The sequence below is a fragment of the Corythoichthys intestinalis genome, chromosome 1, assembly GCF_030265065.1.
Source record: "Corythoichthys intestinalis isolate RoL2023-P3 chromosome 1, ASM3026506v1, whole genome shotgun sequence".
In the NCBI taxonomy this organism is placed as follows: Eukaryota; Metazoa; Chordata; class Actinopteri; order Syngnathiformes; family Syngnathidae; genus Corythoichthys; species Corythoichthys intestinalis.
In genome coordinates, this window is record NC_080395.1 from 48,672,211 (window position 1) to 48,698,825 (window position 26,615).

General features: G+C 38.2%; 1 protein-coding gene and 1 long non-coding RNA gene across 2 annotated transcripts; one reads left to right on the forward strand and one right to left on the reverse strand.

The window, feature by feature from the left end:
• Positions 1 to 13: 13 nt before the first annotated feature.
• Positions 14 to 16,291, forward strand: LOC130915984 (uncharacterized). Its single transcript, XR_009063203.1, has 4 exons — positions 14 to 143; positions 9,101 to 9,188; positions 9,287 to 9,428; positions 16,173 to 16,291. It is a non-coding gene; the product is annotated as an uncharacterized LOC130915984 (long non-coding RNA).
• On the reverse strand, positions 2,133 to 26,412 carry slc12a1 (solute carrier family 12 member 1). The gene is made up of 26 exons (XM_057836256.1): positions 17,791 to 26,412; positions 16,490 to 16,630; positions 16,187 to 16,262; positions 14,965 to 15,060; positions 14,747 to 14,886; positions 11,607 to 11,717; positions 11,409 to 11,520; positions 10,988 to 11,112; positions 10,785 to 10,869; positions 10,397 to 10,554; positions 10,198 to 10,305; positions 9,996 to 10,119; positions 9,663 to 9,764; positions 9,256 to 9,411; positions 9,070 to 9,169; positions 6,417 to 6,528; positions 6,203 to 6,343; positions 4,867 to 4,973; positions 4,684 to 4,766; positions 4,473 to 4,598; positions 3,877 to 4,005; positions 3,599 to 3,710; positions 3,342 to 3,428; positions 3,130 to 3,265; positions 2,777 to 2,844; positions 2,133 to 2,703 (listed from the first exon to the last, which is right to left on the reverse strand). The coding sequence occupies exons 1-26, from the start codon at positions 18,034 to 18,036 to the stop codon at positions 2,568 to 2,570; spliced, it is 3,117 nt and encodes a 1,038-aa protein (XP_057692239.1). The 5' UTR covers positions 18,037 to 26,412; the 3' UTR covers positions 2,133 to 2,567.
• Positions 26,413 to 26,615: the final 203 nt, after the last annotated feature.

The following is a 26,615-nucleotide window of genomic DNA, read 5'->3' on the forward strand; positions in this document are numbered from 1 at the left end:
GGCAGCACCAGCTCGTTCACATTCTTTTAGCCAAGATAACTTTCTTTTCTAGTTCTGATGCAGCGGTTAAGTTATCAGTTTTAATGGAAAGGTGTCGAAGATGGTGTGCATGTAAATGGTAGTGATTTAGCGCTCCTCCCGAGGTAGGTTTTCCTTTCCTGAATGTATCAAAATCAATAAAATTGTTCTAACTTCATAATGGTGTATTTGTCATAGCCCAAATTAGTACTTTTCCGATCGGATTAAGGCTCACTGTCTGCTCCTTTTCGCCTGATGTACTGTATTTTATTCTCAAAATGGACTACAATGGTCAAAAGCTGACAAACGCTCGCTCCCATTATTATAACATTATGCTGTATATGTGCACTAATTTCTGGGCAATGTACTAGTACACTACCAATGTCAGTTGGCCCTGGGGTGATTTAAAAAAACAAGAATCAATTATACTTGTAGAAGTGGTCGTACTGCTGTGTCTACTGTAGAGGGCGCCTAGTGCATGGTTTTCAATGTTCAAAGCACATGCGCTAATGAGGCTTTTACCAGCTGTTCAGCGGATCCGCTGCTATTCTTTATTGCGTTATTCTTGATTAATTTATGCACATTTTCATGTCGTTTCTTTTTCACCAGAGTAGACTTCCATTGATTTTATATCTGTACATAACAGACACCTATTAATGTCAGTGCATGAGACACGCGAGAAAAAAAGAAAGAAAAGCATAAATTAGCCGGTAGCCAGACTTGAAGGATTTTGCGCCACCAAAAATCAATATTTAAAAAATATACATTGACTCCCAGCCATTTTTCACAATACATCCTTATCTGGACCTGCCATTCTCGATGTTTGCCTCACAATTCAATCGCCACAATATTCAATGCCTTCATGAACACAGAACGTACCAAAAGAAAGATTAAAAAAAAAAAAAAAACGATCACAAAAACCTTTATTCTTGCTCTTGTCCGTTCTTTAATTATCGGCAGTAGAACATGAAGTTTGCGGAAAAGCATGACTTCAGGACAAAAGTCAGAAAAAAGAAGCTTATTTGGATAAGACATATTTCAAGGAGCTCGGATGGAACTTAGGGGGATGCTGTGGGTGCGACCGCACCTGATCCCAGGCTTCTTAGGGTTTGCAGACGTTAAGTGGACATGGTTGGGCAAGGGGAAGGTCTAACAGAAAGTTAAGATGATACACGATCTGTAATACAGTGTTTTAAGTGAGAAAAATTCTCTGCCAGCCGCCACCCCAACTTGACTGGTTGTCTGGAGGGGCCCACAAAATAATTTCCACTTGACCCACTCTAAACACACACACAAGGCGATCGTCTTGAGGAGCCTGAAAAAAAAGTGTGAAAGAGCCCGCAAATAATCGTCCACTGGCACCCTCCTGCCCTCACTGATTTCAAGCATCACCTTGACACTAATATTTGTTGCTTTTGTGCCACATACTGTATCTAAACAATGCTTTCCTACTATATCACAATATAGTGAAACACAAAAAATTGACATATAATCATTGTTTACAAATATAACACCAAATCGTTAATAATATGGTGTCAAATAGTGGTGTTATCCATTATATTATAGTATAATTATTCACATTAGGAAGTCCACTAGATGAGTTGGCATTGAACAACATCCACGTGTACATTATTTGGATGCGTTTGTGCGTGCATGAACATGAGTGTACGAGAATAAACTTGGGGGGGGGGGGGGGGGTCGTTATATTACGTAGTCTATACCCGTATAAGCTTTGTATACCCTTCAAGGATTGCGACGATGCCAATTGAGAAACATGAAAACAAAAAAATCTGAATTTTCATGCTCTGCATAGTAGTAGTCCCCCCCACTATTATACCACGCCCAAGAAAGTAATTAAACCCCTGTTACCCAACTATTTTTTTCTTCACTATATCTTCTATGTACAATGTTCAATTTCTTATCTCCTTGCAAAGACCATTGACCCTAATAAATAACAAAACAATAACTGATTAATGTTTTTTATTTTTAAATGATTTGTTTTTACACAATTACACATATACACATATACTTAAATAAAAAGTCAATACATTGCAAACATTCAGAATGATTATGAAACAATGTTCATCTGAACAAAACGTTAAATACATCTAAAAACCACGGAGTGGATAAACAACATAAGATAACATTTGACTTTCTTTTCAAACATAAGTTTTTTTTCTCTCATTATCATTGTCCAAAAAATATACCATTAAATCATTAATAAACATTTTTTTTATTCCAAAAATATTGATTAATGAGTTCCAACATCCTACTATGTACATTTACAGTATTTCACAGTAACAGTTCCCAGGTCTTCTGTACCTGTCTGTACATTTTATTCATAGGGAGCTGACTGTGGTTGAAGGATGTGTGATGTGTACATCTTATGCATCTAAAACAATCCATAAGTGTCCGTTATGCAATGGTGACCTCAAAAAGGTGCAGACAAATGTTTCCCTGTAGTAAGATGAGTGTGTCTCATTGCTAATGAGTAGAGTAACTCCAGCTCAACCATTGTTTCCAAGAGAACAGACCAGGTTGTGATGTTCTCATGAGTAGAAGGTGAGCACACTCTTGTGGTTGCCTCGTATAAGGATGGTGGGTGGGAGGTCCTTGGACAGAATGTCTAACCAGGCCATGTAGAGGAAGTCGGAAATCGTTTCCTTTCGTGCAATAGGCATGCTCCTGGATGAGTAGTCGGAGACAAAGGGTCAGACTCTTAAAATATAAAGGTTAAAGTGAACTAAAGTCTACTTACACCACAATCAGGTTGGCTGATTTGGAGTGCTCTTGAAGCAACTCATTCAGTCGAACTTGTAGATTGGTCTAGAATGCAGGAATTGTTTTGTTCATGAATGTTTTTCGGCTGAAAGCAGTCTTTGTGTTTTACATAAACTTTCAATGGCAAAACCGCAGGAAATTATTGTACAAATGTTCCTTGTGTTTTTAGATACAAGATCTTTATTTAAGAATGGTATTTAGTTTGTTCAGCAACAAATGAATTAAAGTTGAAGGTTTTGTTTGTTTTTTCGTTTTTTAGTTGTTTTATTGGCTTCCGAAAGAGATCCTTAGATCTCTGCATTCAAAGTGTGCTTAAATTTATTTAAATACCTTCTCTTCAAATTCGTCCAACTCATCATCAGTAACCCTCCAGGGCTGTGTTTTCCGCATGGTTTCAACCTGTGCACTATCCTTGGTTCTCTCATGCAGGCGGAAAGGTTCAATCATGTCCTCCAACTTCTTCAAGCTGAGCACAAATAAGAACACGCGGCATCAAGGGTTGTATTAGGACGATTTTTGTCCTGTGCTGTACCAGCACGTACCTGTCATTACGTGGTTTGATATGGATGTCATCAATTACTATTATGTCAGTGCATTTAATCCGGAACTTCTGCAGCAACGACTTCATTCTACAAGACAAAAAAGTCACAACGATTAAGACTTAAATGTATGTTTATTCACTGCCCAGAAACATCTATCATTTCATGCCTCCGCCCTTGGCACAGCACATTGACGGTTAATCAAACCCATGCTCGTTAGGCTATAATTGATAGTCAAACAATTAGCCAATTCCCCTCACTCTTGTTTATCTAGCTCGCTGCGTCCGGGCTGGCCTGCGATGAAGATCCTCATTTGGCAATCTTTCCACTTCTTCCTGGTTGTGAGGATGTAGGGGAGCAGCAGAGTGAGACCTGGGAGACAGGCAGACATAGGAAACAACAATGAGGCAATATAAAAATCTGAAAAGTATTATCTATGAGTCAGCACTTTTTTGTCCCTCAGCGCTTTGATTTGTGCTGCTGCAAACAATCTTTTCTTTTATGGTTCCTACGAACACACAGCACAATCGTCACGTACCTCCGTCGTCAAAAAGCCACCACACGTCAAGCGTTCCCTTGGGCTGTTTGGTCTTAAACAGAGCGCTGGCCTCCACGAGCTTCTCATTCATCTTGGCAACTTGTGGCGGTGGGGGGCCGCACACCGACACTGAATAGGAGCGAAAAGATTGTAAACTGGCGAGCAATTGTTAGTTGTAAATGTAGAAAGATAAAGTTCTGTACTGAGGGAAAAGAAAAAAAGTACTGATTGGACGTGTATCACCGTCAATGACACTGCAACATTATAATTCATTGCCAGCCCTCCAAGTTTAACAATCTATCGTTGTTTGACTTTTATTCCATCCCATTGCTTAGCTCACTTTGTGAACCGAGTCACAAAAATGCTGAGATGCTGGAACAAAAGAAGCCTCAATATTGGATTACTCCCCGAGACAAATCTTTTAGTTCACTTATATCCTAATGGGACTGAAGAAGTTTCCAAAAAAAGAACAGGAAGAAATTGCTTCCATTTGGCAAATGATCTTCCAATCCAAGACAGCAGGCAGATTTAAAGTAGTGTTTTTACGGATCAATCTTTTGATGCCACCTTTACAAATAGAGTGCATTAAACCTTACCTCGGGTGGTGAGGACTTGCTGAGAGGATTTTCTGGACTTTTTGAACAATCCTTTGGATTTGCCTCCATTTGACATGAAATCACTCTCCAGGGCCTGTTGTTCTTTCGCTGATTTTAGCATCTCCTCTGATATTTTGTTTTTAGAGGCACACATTAACACCACCCGATACAGAATCAGAATTAATTTATTGTCATTAATTGCCAAACTGACCTTCTGCCTCAACAATATGAGAAACGTCAAGTCCCTGGTTCATCCTCAAAATCACAGTTCCGTATTCAAAGTCAAAGGCATCGCTGTCAGAAGTGAAAAGAGGCTTGAGTTGAATGCAAGTATGGTAATATTCCTGTTTAAATTATTCCTTACAACTGTGTGGGAGTTATGTTAATGACTTACTGCAGCACTCCCACATAACTCTGGACTGCTTCTGAACCTGAAGTCTTCCAGTTTCTTTTGAAACCTATCATAAGTGTGTTGGGCTTCATGCGGCCAAGACCCGAGGCCTGCAAATACGAAAGAACATGGCGATAGCCAGGCAGTCGGTCACATAGTGGAGGAATGAACAGGGGGCATACCTGAACATTGACAACATGTGTATTAAATTTATTTTTGATATATGAACCAATCACGACAGCACATTTGTAAAGCACGAGGGAGATTTTTTTTCGGGTTGAGCAGCAGCCTATATGTTGGATCTTGTATCTATATTGAAATACTGAATTGCCAACCCTGCAACATTATTTTGATAATCGACTAATCACTGATATATATATATATATATATATATATATATATATATATATATATATATATATATATATATATATATATATATATATATACATACATATATATATATATATTTTTTTTTTTTTCCCTTTTCTTAATGAGACAATTAATTCACTCATATATAAATCATGTAATTAAGTAAGTAAATTTATGTTACTTCAAGCTTAAGATTTTTAACTGTAAGTGTACCTTGGAACCAAAAAATATGATGTTTCCTGATTTCTTATTTTGATAAATTAAAAAGACAGTAAGTCCACTTTCACTGAGTACCACAGAAATCAGAATATTTGGGTCATTCCAGAATTTTCCGTCCCACCTATGAAATAATTAAATAATTCATATGCAAAATACTAGATTATAGACCAAATCTAAACAAATAAAATCAAAGAATACCTGAAAATAATTTGAAATACTGTATACCAAATAAGTCTGTAGTAGCCAACCCCCCAAATCGACTCGTTCAACTCTATTGATAACTGAGAAGAAGACCATATTTTATATACCATGTGGTGGTATATAAAAACAAAGAACAGGACTAAAAGTTTTCAGATTCCCCGAACAATTGTGTGCTGCTGTTATATTGCCACAAGTTAAAAGCAGATCAATCTACACATCCTGTCTCACCCAGAACAGTGTTAATCAATGATAGCCTTTAAGCTGCCGAATTGCTTGAAGTCAGAAATCCAGACAATGAAACAAGTCCTTATCTGAGGCGTGATAGTCGAAACCATAAGGTTGTTTTCTTGCTTCTTATTAACTCTCTCTGCATCTTGCCAGATCCTTCACAGCATAGCAATAGATACTCGTGTATCTCTGAGGGACAACTGTGGTCAATAAAAACAACTTCTGCGATGTGTACGTTTCATTCTTTGGTTGTACATTAACCAAATGGATTTTTCTGGGTCAGTTGGTTTGTTTTTATGTGTCACATAACAACACTGACCTGTAGCAGGATCTCGACTCCTTCCCTGAATTTCTCGTTTGCTACAGCGGCGTAGAATGCTTTACGTTTGCTCTTCTTCAGCCATTGCTGGTTCTTCTCTATGCTGGCGTTCATTAGTGGCAGGGCCTCCACTCTTGGACCCTGGAAAGATTAACGGTGTCATCAGTTGCCTTCTTCCTTTTTACAACAATAAGATCTGATAATGAGACTTTACCGTATACACTTCACACGTGAGGCAGAGTCCATAGTTCTTAGACAAGGAGTGAGCCAGGTCTAGCAGTGCAGGCCTAGTGCGAGTGCCTCCTGTCAACACCAAAATCTGTGGCCTAAAGAGAACAGGGCTTGTCAAAGCAAGCGGCTCAAAATGCAAAATCCTATAACTGTACAGGCTTTATCCTCATATTGTCAGTTCTGCGCACCAGAAGTTGACTGGACCATTATAAATATTTAGGAGCAACTTGAGATACTTTGTGCTGTAATACCATTTAACTGTCCTTAAGACATTACCATTTCGTTTATTTTTCTAACATCTCATTGCTGTGTTAATGCTCAAACTGTGACATATGTATGGCGGAAAACACTCAGGTGACTTGTGAAGTTCCGCTCTGAGACTCCCAATTTGGCCAAATTTCAAAATGGTCCAATATGTATGTGTGATACATAATTGGAAAGCTTAAAATCTCAATTTTCTGGGGGAAGAAAAATTTTGAACAGAAGGGCATTTAAAAAAAAAAAAAAATTTTTTTTAAACAGCAAAACCCTAAGTGGAGGTGAGAACACACAAGAGCAGAATTCCAGACGCCATGACTTTAACGAGATGTTATCACATACTTACCTTGTTTTGATCCAAAAACTCAATGTAGCATGTATCACTGAGTGTCAAGACAAAGCTGTGAATGGCTACAGTTGGATTTTTTGGGGATTTTATTGGTGAAACATGGCAATATAACGGTCGCAATGCAGAAATCGCAGACATCAAGGAGTAGCTGAGATTTTCTTTTTCATATATTTACCCTTTTAAACGTTTTTTTTTTTTCTTCTTCTTTGTTTGGATCGATTATTTATCATCTTGCGTATCGGAGAAAATGCGACAGTAAAAAACAACAACAATACAATTAAGCGATAGTTATGAGGTAGATATCTGTGACTTTTTTACAGACGCCATTTTTTGCATTGTGACGTCATTTGTTTAAAAGTTTAAAATATGCGAGTGAATAATTTTTTAAAGTCTTTTTTTTTTTTAAGCGAAATATTAGACATCGATTAATGATTCTAAGCTATACAGTAAATATAGATATAATATAGTTAACTACCTTCGTTTTATGGCTGGGTTGAAACAAAAGCGGTTGCGCGACGTCTGTAAAAGCGGGTTTCCAGGGTAAAACATATTGTTCTATCAAACACAACAGTTGTTTTGGCTTAAAATACAGCACTTTACTTTAGAGAGGCGTGCAAGAGCAGAAACTGCTTTTTCAGACTTGTCTGTGTTTTCTGCCATATATATATATATATATATATATATACAGTGTATATATATTAAGCGGCACGGTGGCTGAGTGGTTAGCACATCTGCCTCACAGTTCTGAGATCAAGGGTTCAATCCCGGGCTTCGGCCTTCCTGTGTGGAGTTTGCATGTTCTCCCCGTGCCTACGTGGGTTTCCTCCCACGTCCCAAAAACATGCATGGTAGGCTGATTGAACACTCTAAATTGTCCGTAGGTATGAGTGTGTGCGTGAATGGTTGTGTGTCTCCTTGTGCCCTGCGATTGGCTGGCAACCAGTTCAGGGTGTCCCCTGGCTACTGCCCGTTGTTAGGTGGGATAGGCTCCAGCACCTCCGCGACCCTCGTGTGGAATAAGCGGCATGGAAAATGAATGAATGAATGTATATATATTTATTAGGGGTGTCAAACGATTAAAATTAATAAACGAGTTAATTACAGCTTAAAAATTAATTAATCGCAATTAATCACAATTCAAACCATCTATAAAATATGCCATATTTTTCTGTAAATTATTGTTGGAATGGAAAGATAAGACACAAGATGGATGTATACATTCAACATACGGTACATAAGTACTGTATTTCTTTATTATAATAATAAATCAACAAGATGGCAGTACCATTATTAACATTATGTTAAAGCGATCCATGGATAGAAAGACTTGTAGTTCTTAAAAGATAAATTTTAGTACAAGTTATAGAAATTTTATATTAAAACCCTCTTCATGTTTTCATTTGAATAAAATTTGTAAAATTTTCAATCAAAAAATAAACTAGTAGCCCGCCATTGTTGATGTCAATAATTACTTACACCATGCTCATGGGTGCCGAAGCCTATAAAATCAGTCGCACCCAAGCGCCAGCAAAGGGCGGCAAAACTCCGAAAAACACAACAAGTACACCTCTCACTGTGCTGTCATTTTAATCTGTTTGAGCGGGGAATTTGTGCGTTAATTGCGTCAAATATTTCAACGGGAGTAATTTAAAAAATTAATTACTGCTTGTTAACACGATAATTTTGACAGCCCTAATATATATACCTGTATATATATATATATATATATATATATATATATATATATATATATATATATATATATATATATATATATATATATGCCTCTATTTTTCTGCGCATTTTGGCCCACTTCACTAACGTATTTTAACTCATTGCCTGCCATTAACGGGAATTCACATCCAATTAATTTGGCAGTAAATACTCATTTTCACTGCCAATGACGGTGCTAGACTTCCAGTCCGCTCCCAGACAAAATGGGTTGGACGTCAATGGCAGCCAATTACTTAATGTTGGCCTCGATAGTGCTACTTGGAGAGCCAGATATTCTTTGTAAACAGACCTTTACCTGAAATTTTTGACATGATCTTCTATTCCAGTTAGAGAGAGAGCATTGCTGACCGCACTGACAAACGTCACCGCTTGAGTGGACGAGCCCCAGTTGACGTCTGAAGAGGACCGTAATGGGTGAGGGCAAGTTTACAACATGTCAAAGGCCAAAGCAAAGCTTTAATAGTACACACAATAAGCTTACCTGGTTTCTTGACTGTGACGTAAATGTAAAGAAGGATTTCAATGGCATAAGTGAGCAGTGCGGCCCACCAGTTGATGACAAACATGACGGCGCAGCACAGAACAGCACCCAGGAGGGACAACCACATGTTGTAGTACCTGTATGCTGGTCTCCAACCTGGGGAAATTAGTGAGGTAGGATAGAAAATTTTTAAATGCTCTGCTAAATATGTCTTTGCTTACTTAACGTTTCCTATTGCTTTTTATGGAATTCCTTAGATATACTGTGTCTTCAAATTAAGAATTGTAACCATAAAGTTATTATAGTATAGTTTCCACCAGACATTACAGAACTCTGAATTTCTTCAAGACTGATTTTGTTTGCTGAGCAGAATTTGGACTCATATTTTAAACTCTTCAAGTACTCACCAGGAGACTTTGCGTAGGAGGCATGGAAGCAGGAGAAATTGATAAGCGCGTAGGATGCCAAGAAGAAGTTTGAAATGATGGGAGCGATGGTATTGAGATTTCCTATGGAGAGAAGTAGATACTAGAAATACCATACTTATTGGAACAGTCATTTCATATAAAAAACAATGCCTGCTTTTCCATACATCTCGTCGGCTTCCGCTGACACGATTAAATAGTTTAGTTATCTATTGCCATCAAAGGCAGCTAAAGATTTAACAGAGGTATTTGATGTCCATAGCCATTAACTGAATGAGTTAGTTTTAAGATAGACATCATGATAATTGAACAGACCAACAAGAATGAAGGCCACGGAAATCAAGAATGTTAGGACGTAGCCTCGGAGGGGTTCGTCATTTTTGCCGTGTCCTTTGGCAAAGAAGTGCAGGGCCTTGTAAATGTTGTCTTTGCACAGTGCCTGAGGTACACATCAAATCATTAGTCAAAGGCAATGTACTTACATTGAATCCAAATGAGCCCTACGTATCTGACTGACCTGGAAGACTTTGGGAGCGCTGACAAGAGAAGCTAGAGCGGACGATAGAGTGGCTGAGAAGGTTCCAGCAATGATGAGAGGACCGAAACCAGACACTAAAGTCATCACCTATTGCACACATCATTTAAAAAAACAAAAAAAGCTCCTTATTGGAAACGTCAAACATTGGCTGAGGTTCACTTTAATCTGAATTGTTTACCTGGAAGTTGTTCATGGCACCAAATGCACACGTTTCTACTGCGCAAGAAGAAAAATTGTAGCCCAGCTCGCAAGCGGCAACCGCTGATCCATCGCATGGCACGCCAGGTGTAATAAGGTCCGTTATGTTTCCTGTTGCGTCACGCACCACGCTAGCAGCTGAGCAAAAAATGAATATCAAATATTTTGGAAACATTAGGAGTTCGTTTCTCAGTTTCAACTAACCAAAGGAATATAAAAAGACCGACACATACAGGGCGAGGAGAACCAACAGCTAGGTCATGGAGAGATACCCCAATATATAGGCCTTTAAATTCTAAATGTGAAGATTGAACTGCTGTCCACTTCTCATGTTCAACGTAATGTAACAAGTTGAAAGCTGTACTTACAGACACAAAGGGCCACACCCAAGTAGGTGATACCAGTGATCAGAATGGCCAATAAGGTGCCTTTTGGAATGGCCGCCTGGGCATCCTGTAAAATAACAAGTTTTATTAGTGAATTTGCAGTCACCAAAATGACAATAAAGTGGTTGTTTAAAGAAAATAGAATGTTAAAAAAAACATTTTTCATTTGTGTTAAAAAAAATTACCCGCAAGTCACCAGAAATGTTAGCTCCTGCCAAAATTCCAGTTGCAGCAGGGAAAAAAATTGAAAACACCGAAAAGAAGGATTCGCCCCTGAAATCTGGCGTAAAGTTCTCTAAAAAGATGTTCACTGCCAAGACAAATAGAAAGAAAATTATATCAATTGTGCTCTCCGAACACAGTAAAACAGTGGCACCATATTCTATGTCAAATCAAAGACGCCGTAGATTTAATGTTTCTACAGCCTGTACCCTCCACCGAAAGGAAGTGCTTTGAACTATGATTCTGACTACATAAGTTACCCTAACCCTAACCCCTATTTATCAGGGGAAAAAGGCTCTGAGCGGTTTAACACTGCTTCTAGTTGACGTTTAAGGCACCACTTTATTGTATGTGCCTAAAACTGAAATATTCATGTTTTCTTACCATCATAATTAAATACACCCTTGGATTTCTTGTCTTCGGTTGGAGGAATAAAGGTGCCCACAAATACATTCACAATAGCTGCCAGCAGGATGAAGAGGAGAACAATCTGGGCCTAGATGTGGTTTAATTCATCGCGTTAAGACACGCGGCAAAAATGCTTTAGGATTTTGAAGGCAACCAACTCAACGCGACGCTAACCTTGGCCTCCCATTCCATTCCGGCTACAGATATGCCCAAAAGCACTATCACTGTGATGACCCCGATGATTCTGATGTCATTTAATGGATCCACCATGAGGACATCATATTCCTGATGGGAAAAAACATCAAGTGACATATGAGCTACTGTATCTGTCAATTTTTATGTAAATATATTCAATCATAGCATGGACATGTTGTTTTCAACTCATTGGCTGATATTGACGGTGAAAGTTGTCCAGTCCATTTCATTTGGATGGATTAGACGTCTGTCGTGGTCAGTGGAGGCAAATGTGTTAAGGCAAATGTATTAAGGGAGCATCCACCAAAGAGTTTCAAAGCCACACATTTAGACCCAGTGAGTAATTGATACTCCACTAAAAAGGTCTTGAATTTCTCTCTCTCTCTCTCTCTCTCCCCATATATATATATATATATACACACACTGTATATACATAAATATATACACACACACATATATATATATACATACACACTGTATATACATAAATATATATACACACACACACACACACATATATATATATATATATATATATATATATATATATATGCATATGCATATGAGTTTTGTGTAACATAATATACACACATATATATACAGTGGGGAAAACAAGTATTTGATACACTGCCGATTTTGCTGGTTTTCCCACTTGCAAAGCATCAAGAGGTCTGTAATTTGTATCATAAGTTCTCTTCAACTGTAAGGGACGGAATCTAATACAAAAAAACAGAAAATCCCGTTGTATGATTTTTAAATAATAAATGTGCATTTAATTGCATGAAATAAGTATTTGATACATCAAAAAAAAAAATCGAACTTAATATTTGGTACAGAAACCTTTGTTTGCTATTACAGATACCAAACGTTTCCTGTAGTCTTTGACAAGGTTTGCACAAACTGCAGCAGGGATTTTGGCCCACTCCTCCATGCAGATCTTCTCCCGAGCCTTCAGGTTTCGGGGCTGCTGCCGGGCAACACGGAATTTCAGCTCCCTCCATAGATTTTCTATCGGGTTCAGATCTGGTGACTGGCTAGGCCACTCCAGGACCTTAAGATGCTTCTTATGGAGCCACTCTTTAGTTGCCTTGGCAGTGTGCTTTGGGTCGTTGTAATGCTGGAAGAGCATGCCACAAGCCATCTTCAGGGCTCTCACTGAAGGAAGGAGGTTGTCAGCCAAGATCTGGTGATACATAGCCCCATCTATCCTCCCTCAATACGCTGCAGTCGTCCTGTACCCTTGGCAGAGAAGCAGCCCCAAAAAATGATGTTTCCTCCTCCATGTTTCACGGTTGGGATGGGGCTCTTGGGGTTGTACTCATCCTTCTTTTTCCTCCAAACACGACGAGCCGAGTTTAGACCAAAAAGTACAATTTTGGTCTCATCCGACCACATGACCTTCTCCCATTGCTCCTCTGGATCATCCACATGGTCAGTGGCAAACTTCAGACGTATTTGGACATGCACTGGCTTCAGCAGCGGGACCTTGCGTGCGCTGTAGGATTTTAATCCATGACGGCGTAATGTGTTTCCGATGGTTTTCTTCGAGACTGTGGTTCCAGCTCTCTTCAGGTCATTGACCAGGTCCTGCCGTGTAGTTTTGGGCTGATCCCTCACCTTCCTCATAATCAGTGATGCCCCACGAGGTGAGATCTTGCATGGAGCCCCAGAACGAGGCAGATTGACCGTCAACTTGAACTTCTTCCATTTTCTAATAATCGCTCCAACAGTTGTTACCTTCTCACCAAGCTGCTTGCTTATTTTCCTGTAGCCCATCCCAGCCTTGTGCAGGTCTATTATTCTATCCCTGATGTCCTTACACAGCTCTTTGGTCTTGGCCATTGTGGAGAGGTTGGAGTTTGTTTGTTTGAGCATGTGAACAGGTGTCTTTTATACAGGTAACAAGTTCAAACAGGTGCAGTTACTTCCGGTAATGAATGGAGAACAGGAGGGGTTCTTAAAAAAGAACTAAGAGCCGAAATATTTACCAGTTGGTAATGTATCAAATACTTATTTCATGCAGTTAAATACAAATTTATTATTTAAAAATTATACAATTTGATTTTTCTGGATTTTTGTATTAGATTCCATCCCTCACAGTTGAAGAGAACTTATGATACAAATTACAGACCTCTACATGGCTTACAAGTGGGGAAACCAGCAAAATCGGCAGTGTATCAAATACTCGTTCTCCCCACTGTATCTATCTATCTATCTATCTATCTATCTATCTATCTATCTATCTATCTATCTATCTATCTATCTATCTATCTATCTATCTATCTATCTATCTATCTATCTATCTATCTATCTATCTATCTATCTATCTATCTATCTATCTATCTATCTATCTATCTATCTATCTATCTATCTATCGGTATTAAACAGTGCTTCGGCCTGAGCGCCACCTATAATTTTTAATAGGGCTGTCAAAATGATCGCGTTAACGGGCGGTAATTAATTTTTTAATTAATCACTTTAAAATATTTGACGCAATTAACGCACATGCCCCGCTCAAACAGATTAAAATGACAGCACAGTGCAATGTCCACTTGTTACTTGTGTTTTTTGGAGTTTTGTCACCCTCTGCTGGCGCTTGGTTGCGACTGATTTTATGGGCTTCAGCACCCATGAGCATTGTGTAATTATTGACATGAACAATGGTGGGCTACTAGTTTATTTTTTGATTGAAAAATTTACAAATTTTATTAAACCAAAAACATTAAGAGGGGTTTTAATATAAAATTTCTATAACTTGTACTAACATTTATCTTTTAAGAACTACAAGTCTTTCTATCCACGGATCGCTTTAACAGAATTTTAATAATGTTAAGGCCATCTTGTGTATTTATTGTTATAATACACAAATACAGTCCTTATGTACAGTATGTTGAATGTATATATCCATCTTGTGTCTTATCTTTCCATTCCAACAATAATTTACAGAAAAATATGGCATATTTTATAGATGGTTTGAATTGCGATTAATTACGATTAATTACGATTGATTAATTTTTAAGCTGTAATTAATTCGATTAAAATTTTTAATCGTTTGACAGCCCTAGTTATTAAACAGTGCTTCGGCCTGAGCGCCACCAGCTTATTTTAATATTACGCACCTTGAGTAAATCCACAACAGTCTCAGCAAATCCAACCACATACATGGCTACAGCCACAGCATTGGCAAAGGCAAATATCAAGCCGATGGAACCACCAAACTCGGGTCCCAAGCTGCGAGATATCAAGTAGTATGCCCCTCCTGAAAATTGTGCACACACATAAATAATTAATCTTCATGCAACAAATTTATTGGTGCTTCATTGTCGCATTGGCTTACCTCCCCTGACCACACCATTAGTGCAAATGGCTGACATGGAAAGGCCAGTAATTGTTGTCACCACGCAGCTAAGAGCAATAACCACGATTCCCAAACCTGTAATGTGCAGAAATCAATATTTTTCAAATTGACTCATATTCAGGAATCATACTGTATACTGTATTGTCAGTTGTTGAAGACTTTTTTTGTAAAATTCTAACATCCTTCCCTCCTTTACCTTTGAACACATTTCCAAGGCTGAAGAGGATGTTGCTACCCTTCATTCTATTCTAAACGGTTCAGAACATAATTCACAGCTGACCAATACGTTTTTTTTTTTTTTCCTAATAGCTTTTTTATTTGGAAGTCAAAACACAGGCAGCAACCACTTTGAAATAAAACATTACTTCTAATTGAACCTTTTTTTCTTCTTCTCCCCATTCGTAAACCTTTTGGAGGACTTAGTAAATATAAAAGTAGTAAAAAAAAAAACATCAAGAAAAAAAAACGTACTAAACCGAATTAATAATGCTAATGCAAAATATAGTACATGCCTTAGATTTGTGTGAATATTTTGTTTATCATATTGCTTCATGATACCAGGAAGCAAAATGACTGGGTTCAATTAGGACATTTTCACTTTAGGTAGGCATTTTTACCATAATTAACCATCTAATATTGTTATTTAAAGGGAAATATCTACTATATACACTGTTAGCCGTAGACTGGGTACTTTACATTTTAGCAAAGATTAATTTCTGAAGTGTTATTAAATTTTTTAAAAATCTGAAAAATGTGAGAGGCATACTCAGTCTTGTGAGTTACTGTATGCATAATGATTTTTATTTTAAATCGTACTTCTTCGTAGCCTCAAACCATTTCTCTTTTCAACAGTTTTTTTTTTTTCCAACACGGCATTTCCAGTGTGTTTTAGATTCTAATTTACACGCGCATAAAAAGTATTTTCTTTTAAAATAAAATTAACACTACTTTAAAAGAATGCTGGGAGCTTGTCTCACATCAAGCTTATGAAATTTCAATTACAAAACATTACAGTTAAATACAAACACAGCTGATAAACTCAATAATTCAATGCTTGGCTTGCCATCGATGGTACAAACCTTTCAAAGGAAAGAGCAGGACGTTCATTAACCCTCAAAAACAGGCCAATAGACAAGGCCAATATTAAACACAACAATGTGATGCTGAATTAGACTAATTGTGTGCAGCAACACTGACTCACCCCAGCCGGCCTGTCCGAACACCCAGGACAGGCGGATGAACAACATGACACCCCAAATGTTCAGCATGCATCTCACCTGTGGACAAAAGGTCATGACTGAGGGACTTCATCTATGGCTGATGATTGATAAGAGAAATGCTACCACTTATCTACTAAAATAGTGAGTCCTAGTTATAGGAAAAATCATCACAAGTTGACATAACACATACAATTCACCACACAAGTAGGATTTTGACTGAAGAGTCTTGATAATTCTGCCTCTATACAGCAGATAGGAACCCATCATAGCCCACCGTAACTCACCAGGACCCCCCTTATCCATCCAAACTTTACAGCCCCTTTGCCGCTGTCAACGGGAACAGCAGACTCCAGGTCGTCAGATGGGGTGCCGTCACTCCCCTCGCAGTCATCCGCCACGGTGTCTGGCACAGAGATGGCTCCATTCTGGTGGAAAGCCATTAAACAAGAGTAATGTGCATTTTTACCTCAATAAGGTTTAGGGTAAGGTTTACTTAGAAGTAGAACGTGTATATTTTATCAGGATGAAGATTGATAAATCGTGTGTCAATTCATTATACTGCTTCATCTGCCCTTGAAAACTAAAAAGAGCAAGACAAAACTAATTTGTGAATTCGGCAACAATAAAAATAGCTAAACGACTCCTAAGCATCTTGTTTAGACTGACCTCGCTGATGCATTTTATTTTGTTGTTGTCATACTGCCCGTGTCCTCTCCATTGCGGCAAATTGCTCTAGTGTGCCATTTTCATTTTTAACATTTCAAAACTATGTGTCCAAGTCATTTATCATTTAGTGAGCCTATTATGCCATTTTTGTTGATGGATGACCTTTCAGGTTTCCACTCTATTTTTGAAAATCTGACAGCCAAGAGTTCCACTTAAAACAAGCTTGCCCAGAAAGGCAAATCCAGGCCAACCTATAAAACTTAATGTAATGCAATAAAAGCATGTCTGACTTATTTTTTCTTTTACTGTTTTATGTGCAAAGAATTCACTTGACATTTCATTGTCTCTATTTTTTTTTAACTTACATGTTCAAAGTTAAAAGTTACCAGTCTTTTGTTTCCATGAGTGTCTGTACTTACTCACAAGCGGCAACTATCTCCATGGAATTTTCTTTAAAAGCATGTAATGAACATATAAAATGCCTCTATAATTAATAAATTTAAATTGCTTAAGTGCACAACCGATACTCACATGAATAAAGTTCCATTTGCTTATTTAATTTTTTTGCGCAAGTGACGCTGTTTGAAACATGACGGTAATTTTGACCTATTGATTTTCAGCGCATATGAGTATAGTGGTGGATCTCCTCAACAGAAACTTCTAAGCCAATCAGAGAAATTGTTCCCCAAGTAGTAGATGGAACTAAACTGTCTAATAGATTTGTTGAGAAATAATGCAATCTACTATTTTCCTGAAGTTTTTTGACCAGACTTCCAATTTATCCAAATCACATCATCAAAACTTCAAATATTTATGGCACCCTTGACTCAGGTTCAGGCAGTTATTCCAAACTTTTGACAACTGTCATTTTTCTGAAATCATGTCACAATCTATGTTTGTAAAATAAGGGATGACTCACTTTTTGAAAGACGTCATGCAGCTCCTGCAACGATGGCCGCACAGCTCGATGACCGCTGACGCTGCCCGCGTTTCGATAGAAGTCGATGTTAGGTACGCGGTCCAAAGTGTCATGACCAAAGGCGCTGACCACCGAGGGCCGGACCATTCTGTGTTCGTCATTGTCATTGTAGACTGGCGGCCCGTCCAGAGTAGCATCATAAGCGGGGTTAACGTGCTCCCCACCGTTCGACTTGATCTTCTCCATCGGGATTGTTTAAGGAGCTCGTTGGGTTTAGAGAGTCAAGGGTAAACCACCTGTGTTGGCTTAATGTCTTGAAGCATCCAAGTATGTTTATGAACAAAAGAGCAATGCGGCAACTGATTTATCGACATTTAACTCTTGAATCAAAGTTCTCGTTAGAGCGTCTTCTTGTCAACAGACTTGATTGGTCTTTGACACATCCCCTTTTATACCCTACACCTCAGGGTCACACACCAGCTATTCCAGCTATTGGCCAACTCTTAGGATCAACCCTCAGAAAACCGACCGACGGGTGTCAAATATGTCCTTGCTCCATCACAAAGGCATTGCTTAACGATTAACCAAGTCGTAAACGCCAAATGAGAGATAAAGGAGCTCATTGCCAGCGCTCCAGAGAATTGATTACTAATATTATTGTCTGAAGTGCAGGTAACAGCACATGTTGTTCATTGGTGGCACTTTATGACACTATGGGTATTTCCTTTGACCAAATCTTCAGATGAATCACCTCAATGGAAGTTCCCATTGAGAAAGCTCACCTAACTCAGCAGCAGAGATGAACAGACAAATAAGACGAAACACATGCAAAAAAATGTTTTTTAAAAGTCACTTTAATAGTGAGTCTGTTGAAGTCATACAATTGTGGAAATCAGTGCTATTTATCATCGTGCACTTTGCAGGAAAGTCTTTGAAGGGAAATTGTTGGATACACTTGACGTGAAGAAATGGCCATAAAATGAGAGTTAATGTGAGACCATGAATTACAGGAACATGCCCAAGGCACTTCTTTAGAGCCACATGACTCCTGAATTGCCTTTCAAATACTTTTTAACAAGTAAACTTCCTTATTACTGACGCGCACTGTGATTTATGCATCAGTGAAAGGCTGGCTAATGACTCCCAATCTGACCTTGAGGCTGCTTTGCTGAGAAGTAGTAGTCCAGAATATGTTTTTTTGTGTACAGATGGAAAGGAAGCAATCTCCGGCGCAACACTTATCACAATTAGAACACAGTGGTTGTAACCATTTTCTTCAGGAATTGTACCGAATGAGTCATGCTGAATAGAGACAAAATTTTCCACAGTGGTATCCAGGTACTGAATTGTTATCTTTGTTTCAAGTTCAGTCAGGAGGAAGCACATAACTTTGACTTGTGGTGAAATAAAAAAGGACTGCAGTATTTTTACATGGACACACCTGCTCCCTCCATCTGGATGTAAACATCCTTCAAAATGGCAGGACCCCTCAACTTTTTTATCGGACTTAATTTGCAGTCTGCAGGTCACCTCAAACAACTGTATAGCCCATTAAGTACTTAGCAGTGAGAGTGAGCACTCCAAATTGTACGGCCTGCAACAGCTCGGGCAGGAAATCTTCATTATATTATTAAAAGTGCCCAGGAGATGGAACTCTGCAGCCTTTTCGAAAAGATGCCCATTTTCACACCAATGTGAACAAGTACAAAAAGTACAAAGAACATTGCTGAGAGTAAATATCAAATATCATGTCAAATATGAATGCAGTCAGTACAGGTTCTCATTGAGCCTAGCGGAATGTCCCAATTGACCCCCTGAATTGGTGTTCCATCTGGATTTGGTGATCCCAGTGCAAAAGGACTGTAACCGAACTACAGTACCTTGAAATTCGAGCTTATCTTATTCAATGTTATCTATAATTAATGAGTGATCATTTCCAGCCAACCCAGTTAGAATTTAGTTTTTTTTTTCTGTGACTATGCTTTTAAATCCAAACGCCCATATTGCAAATTTTTGTGTTTTCTACTAATATGAATACCGTATTTTTCGGACTATAAGTTGCAGTTTTTTTTATAGTTTGGCTGGGGGTGCGACTTATACTCTGGAGCGATTTATGTGTGAGATTATCAACAAATTATTATATCATTTCACATGTTATTTTGGTGTTTTGGAGTGACACTGATGGTTTCTTAAACTTGTTAGCATGTTCTTTATGCTATAGTTTTCTGAATAACTTACTTTCGCATTTTGTTGTTCATGCATCATGTAACATTATCACACTGTACACTTATTCAGCATGTTGTTCTCTATTGTATTTTTATTTTAAATTGCCTTTCAAGATGACATATCTGTTCTATGTGTTGGATTTTATCAAGTAAATTTCCCTCCAAAATGCGATTTATACTCCGTTGCGACTTATATGTTTTTTTCCTCTTCGTTGGGCAGTTTAAGGCTGGTGCGACTTATACTCAGGTGCGACTTATAGTATGAAAAATACGGTACTATTAATTACTAATAACGGCTTACAGTCCACCTACCCAATAAAATACCAACTTTTTAAAAATGTGTGTTTTTTTCTTACACTGCAATACTGCACTTTGTAAAAACATGCAGTGACTTTGGTTTCACATATTTTCAACTATCCTGCCAGGATGCGTGTGTCCGGGTAGGGGTATGCATGTCTGTGCAGAAAATCGAGATAGATGGGAAGATATCCAAACAGGCAACATTGGGGCATTTTTTAAAGTGTCAGTCTTAATGTGTATCAGGAATCTAATAACAAAAGCACTTTTAAAGACGACTTTAGGAAGTAAACCATGAAGTGAAAGTTACTGAAGTGGGAGTTTATTTAGAAATAAATAAAATCACTTTTTTTTTTCTGTGTCTGGTCTCAATGATAAGGCTCACAATTTTATCTGTGTTAAAATATTGAATCTGTCACTTAAAGCATTATATGCCTATTTAAGATTTTGTGAAATAAGGTACAGGAAAGGTGAGCTTTATTGCTTTGTACTTACCTATGTGGTTTAGAGTGTGGAACAAAACCTATTCATAGCTTTATCCTATTAGTAATTGAGTTCATTCCCACAATGTGCTCTTTTAAAATATAACTAGAAGGTCTTGTGATTGCAAAAAATGAAAACAAATGAACTGTATTCCCCCAAAAAAATCCTTGAGAAAAGGCTTTATTTTTTTACCAAAACATTGCAGTTAATCATTTTAATTCCTTAGTCTTGTTTTTTTGTTGTTGTCCCAAATTCATTTTAACTACATTTCTAGGAACCTCTTTGACAGAGATTAAAGATTATCTTTTACCGAGTAGAATACTGCCTTTTGTAGGTTTCCTTAGTGAGTAAGTTATTAAGCATAACATCTTTACGATCATTAATAACACCAATTCATGTTCCAGTGGATAATCATTGATCTATCCAGTGAAAGGGACCAAGCAAAAGTTCACTTGGCTTGATATTTGAGATGATCCAGCAGGGATTTGAGGAGACCTGAATTGATCTCATCGTTTTTTTCAACATTTGCAGGATCTCCAAAATTCTCTATTCCTCCGATTAGCCATCTGTTAATGTCCTTTTTCCCTGGCTAAAACCTGCCATACTATAGATTTTATTTTATTTTATTGTAATTTTTGAACAATGAGCTTTTGTTGCTGTTTTAGAACTGTTCATTCTATATTGTATTTTAGAGCTATTTGAAAAGATCTGAAATTTAAAAGTCTAATGTATCTTGTGATCTTATCACAACGCAAAAGGCCCGGGCGGTCCGAAGACCACAAGTGATAAAATTTATGATTTATAATCAGTAAAAGCTAAGGTTCATGATTTGTCTTGCTACTTGTTCTTACAGTTTGAAACAAGCATTCGTTGAGCATAAAGGACTTTGTGTTTAATGTGCAGTACTAATCATTTGTCTGACCTCAAAGTCTTTATTTTTCCCTAGGACTTACTCTTTGTTGTCCAATACCTTATTAGTAGAGACTTCTTCCAAATTAGGGATTTGGACTGGAAATTTTGTCACAAGTATGGACGAAAAAGTTCTAGCTTTGCCAGTAAACCTTGGTAAAGACATCTAAATTAGTTTCGTATTGAACAAGCATTTAATGTTGCACTTGTATTCATCCACACTGCAACAACAAACAAATAAGGAAAGTTGTCTTTTTCATAAGACTGCGAATGGAAGATGAATCCAAGATAATTAGCCTTTATGCAGGAAAAGCGCAAAAAGGGGCAACGTGTGATTTGTTCCAGAATTTGACTGTAAATTGCCATCAAATATTTTATAGATCATCAAGCAGGGCATTTTGATTCATTTCTGTTGTTGTACATTCTGGAGTCAGATGAGGTGGCTCTTCCACCTGGACGCCTCTATGGTGAGGTCTACCAGGGACGTCCCACTGGGACTCGAGGATGAGCCAGGACATGCTGGAAAGAATATCCAGCCCAGCTTGTCCAGGAAGCCTCTGGATTCCCCTGGAGGAGCTGGAAGAAGTTGCTAGTGAGACGGAGGTCTGGGCTTCCCTGCTGAAGTTGCCGACCCCGCGACCCAGCTTTTGATAAAACAAAGGTAGACTGATGGCTGGATGGATGTACGAAACTACAGTTTTAAACGCATTTAGAATAGAAACTGTTTGTTTGACAAATTAGGGACACTAGGCATTAAATGAATTAAAAATGATACTTTTCAGGATATCTCAAGGATATCACTCCCAACAGTAATGCAGTATGTGTCAATATATAATGCTGCTTGTACAAAAAAAAAAAAAAACTTGCAAATGCAGGTGAACAAGGTGAGACAGGGACATTGTCAAATATTAATGTGGCCATACTTTTCAGTTTGATCATTATAGTGATGTTCTGTGTGGGTCAGTCATCCCTTGATATATTACAAATGTCATAGTTACAGTTGTGAAGAGATTTTTTTTCCTTGGGTGAAAATTGGTTGGGTAATGAGATTTCATTGTTCACGTTTTGTTTAGTCTCAAATAACGTATCTGAAATGCATCCAAGAACCATTCATTTACCGTCCATGTCTCGAGATGTCTTATCTGGCAACTGCCCAGTCATCTTCATTCTTTATGGTCAACTTGAATTTAGCGAGAGAGAGACAGAGGCTACATCTTCTCCTGTTGCTTGTGTCATCATTTATATCACATATTACATCATTTTTTAATCTGCTGGGACATTTTGCAAAGTTAGGCTGATTTTCAGCTTTTTCTTTGTCTACACATTTTCCTTCACATCTCTATAAATGGTGCCTTGGGTTTGGCTCAATCTGCATTGATATCATTCATACAATATTTTTATGACATAAATAATTATGTATTTCTATATTGTACCTATGTCTCTCTAAAATATGCAGTATGTTTTCACTATATTTATATAAATGACATGTCCCACTACTGGTGAAAAAACATGAAAGTTATTCATCTTGGGCTCATTTAATATTTATATTACAGGGTAAATTTTGTATATGCCCATATGTTATTCCAGTTCATCTGAGGAAATCCCAAATTACTATTTTGCCCGAGACAAAAATGATATTGACAACCCTGATTAGATGATGACACATGGACTATTTCCTTAATTCTCACACAAAGCTTTCAAATGGACACTTTTCGGTGAAGAAATTCCATTTATTTTACGTCATTGAGTCAAATGTCATCAAGAAACTCCTACCACCAGCTGTGCAGAAAACTGGTCCGCATATCTGTTATTATAATATGTCACGCACGCCCACACAACATACAGGAGCTCTAATGTTTCTAGATGAAGGCACATAAACCCATTGAAGGTCACAGTAAGGCAGATTCACAGCACTACGGGGAAATTGTTGATATTTGTAAGCTTAAAACATTAACCAGTCTGCCACGTGACTGATTCTCCGTTTGTAACCGGCCCATCTTCTGTTGTCGGGAGAGTGGCTGAGGAAAAGACGATTTCCTCCACAGTGCTAATAAATGTCCATTTCCAATGTGACCTTCTCCTCTGCAGGTAGTGAAACTAGCAGCACTAAAAGATAGATAGTCCTTTCTTTTCCTTTTTTTATAGTCCCTATTTTTTTCATTCGGCTCCATCGGCCAACCTTTGGACGGGATTCTTGACAGACATTCTTTATCATTTGTCATCCGGACAGATGAAATGGATAGTAAACGTGTTTCCTTCGCTCAAACTTTGGCAACAAACAGGAGGCCATCATTCAACAACAACAGCAGCAGTGCAAACTCTGAACGATGGTTTTGCATCATTAAGAAACAGTAACACCATAATCCAAATCAGTTTTTCATCCCTTGCGCAACTTCTCAAACTGATCATTACACAGCATCGGCAGCGGTGGGTTTTTGATTCACTGACAGATTGGATTTGATTGGCTCACATCATAGGTTTACATCAATACCCTGTGTCCAATCACACACTCTTGTGCAGGTTAACTGCCTTACAGATATGCAATTACTTTTACCATTCAGAAATCACTTTAGGACACTTGACCCTGAGTCTACATTGGAATATTTACAACTGTCTACCACAAACCTCCCGTGTGTGTCCAACTTTCTCCTTTAGCATCAACGCCCACTCAGCTTTTGGGCGAGGGTTAAAAGGAGCTTCAGCCATTTCCGTGCCATTTGATGAGCTGAAGGAGAATATGACACAGTATTTGCCTCGCGCTCACTCCCACAACAATATGTAGACACATTAGAAACCTCTCCAGACTGACTGAAGAGCAAACACTATAAGTAGCATACACAGAATTGACAAAAGTAATAAATCACCTGACTTGACTCTCATATGAATTCTTCTAGGAATGCATTTATGGCATTTTTTAAAAACTTTTCTTGCAGGTGTCACAATGATGTTATATGGAGATGCCTGGCTCTCAGTTTGTGATATATAGCAATTCATCTTAAAGGTACTCTATAGGGTCAAGGTCAGAACTCTGTGAAGACCAGTCAAGGTCATACACACCAAACTGTCCCCACAATAGGAGCATGGAATGGTTCAAAATTTCTTGGTAGGGTGAAGGATTCATCGTTTTTTTTTTTTTTTTTTTAATTCATGGCCAATATTTTGGACTTTGTTCCTGGAAGAATCTTGAAAGGGATCCACGGATAGAACGGCTTGTAGTTCTTAAAAGATAAACGTTATTATGAATTATAATAATTTGATATTGAAACCCTGCTTGATGTTTTTGTTTTTATACAATTTGTAAAATTAGTTTAACTAGAAGTTCGCAATTGTTGTTGACGTCGCAGGGTGGTGACGTCACATAGTTACGCTGCCGGGCTTCCATAGCGACATGTCATCTGTCCAACCCTTTCAATTTGAACCTGAGAGGAACATTAATGAGCATGACAGCACTGTCGATATTTCACAAAATAAGCAAAAGCAAAATGAACAGGAAAGGCGGGATGAGACATGACAAGAGTAGGAAAAAAAACAGTGTTCTGCCAAAATGTGTTACACCGGCAAAACATCCAACAAGAGGCAAATTTGACACCCAAAGTACTACCGCGCGCTTCCAGCTTGTTTTGTTTAGATGCATACAGACAGAATATACTAGTAATATCAAATTAGGGTGGTTTAATTATGCTACGTGACTAATGTGGTCAACAGATCAACAATCTGCTTTAAAGCTACTACAAGAAAAAAAACAATGCTTAACTTTGACTTTGACAATCTACGACATCAACTCGAGCCTACATTGTGCGCATAAAACATGGCGCCCTTCGTTGGCCAAAATATGTACTAAATATTATAGATTTTTAAATCATTCATTTATTCAATGGCAATATTTCATGTGTTTTTATAACATATTTTAGTAATAGAGAACAATTGTGGCCTATTAGAGCCTCTAAATCCGAGGTTCCGTTTAAAAATAGAGGGACTTTACGCCATCAAAATCCTATAACTGAAGAAGCCTTTTTGAATCAAAGGTGAATTGTCTTCAACACACAATAAAGCCTATTTTCTTTGATTCAACCTTTATGGTGTGAGAATCAACTTTATACACAAAACTGTAGTTCCATTCATATTCAACCGCACTTATCCTGTTCAAGGTCACAGGGTCCTGGAGCCCATCCCAGCAGATGTCAGGTGAAAGTCGGTCTACGCTCTGAACACAGACAAGCATTCAGACTTACTGCATGGGGACTAAACCCTTACTGCTGGACCCAAGTCATGTGACCTCAATGGATTTGTCCTTTAAAGTCACATGAGAGTCAAGGCAGGTGAGTGAATACATTTGGCAATAAAGTGTACCTTCGTTGTTGTGTTGGGGCTGTCACAGACATGGTAGGTTGCAAAACTCAGGTTATTTTCAAAAGTGGAAACCTTTGATGGGAATAAGCAGACAGACTGTACAGTGAAATTTGCAAAGTTGCACAAGATTCTGTCACATAATTTTGATTAAAAGGCTAACCTATACTACAGTATATGTTAATCCAGAATATAAATCAGGAACTACTTATCGGTTCCCAGGGAAATTATCCAACTTTTCGCAGGTGTGCAACAGTAATCTTTCAGTGTGTGTTCCATCAGTGATTGATTAAATGCATATGAAAGCCTAAAGTAATCAAGGTTTGAGAGGACATCTACTGATGTCTGTCCCCGTGTGTTAAGTTAGGGCATACTCAAACGTCCCTTTCTCCAGTCCCTCAATGCCGTCCGCCCAGTTGGAGGACGGCATGCTGCTGTATGGGTCCAGTAAGATCCTGAAACACCTTACTATCAGCAGTCCCAGAAATACTAAAAGCATCCCTACGAAGGCAAATGCCGTCTTCTGTTCCAGAGTCAGAGAGTGCGCCATCATGTCGTTTCCGC

What these genes read in the sequence shown, in the direction of transcription:
- slc12a1 (XM_057836256.1), bottom strand. Translation starts at nt 18,036, where the DNA reads ATGGAGAAGATCAAGTCGAACGGTGGGGAGCACGTTAACCCCGCTTAT. An exon ending in CGTCACAGTCAAGAAACCAG is followed by an intron (nt 9,170 to 9,255) that starts GTAAGCTTATTG and finishes GGTCCTCTTCAG; the next exon opens with ACGTCAACTGGGGCTCGTCC. An exon ending in GTGGCTTTTTGACGACGGAG is followed by an intron (nt 3,711 to 3,876) that starts GTACGTGACGAT and finishes CCTGTCTCCCAG; the next exon opens with GTCTCACTCTGCTGCTCCCC.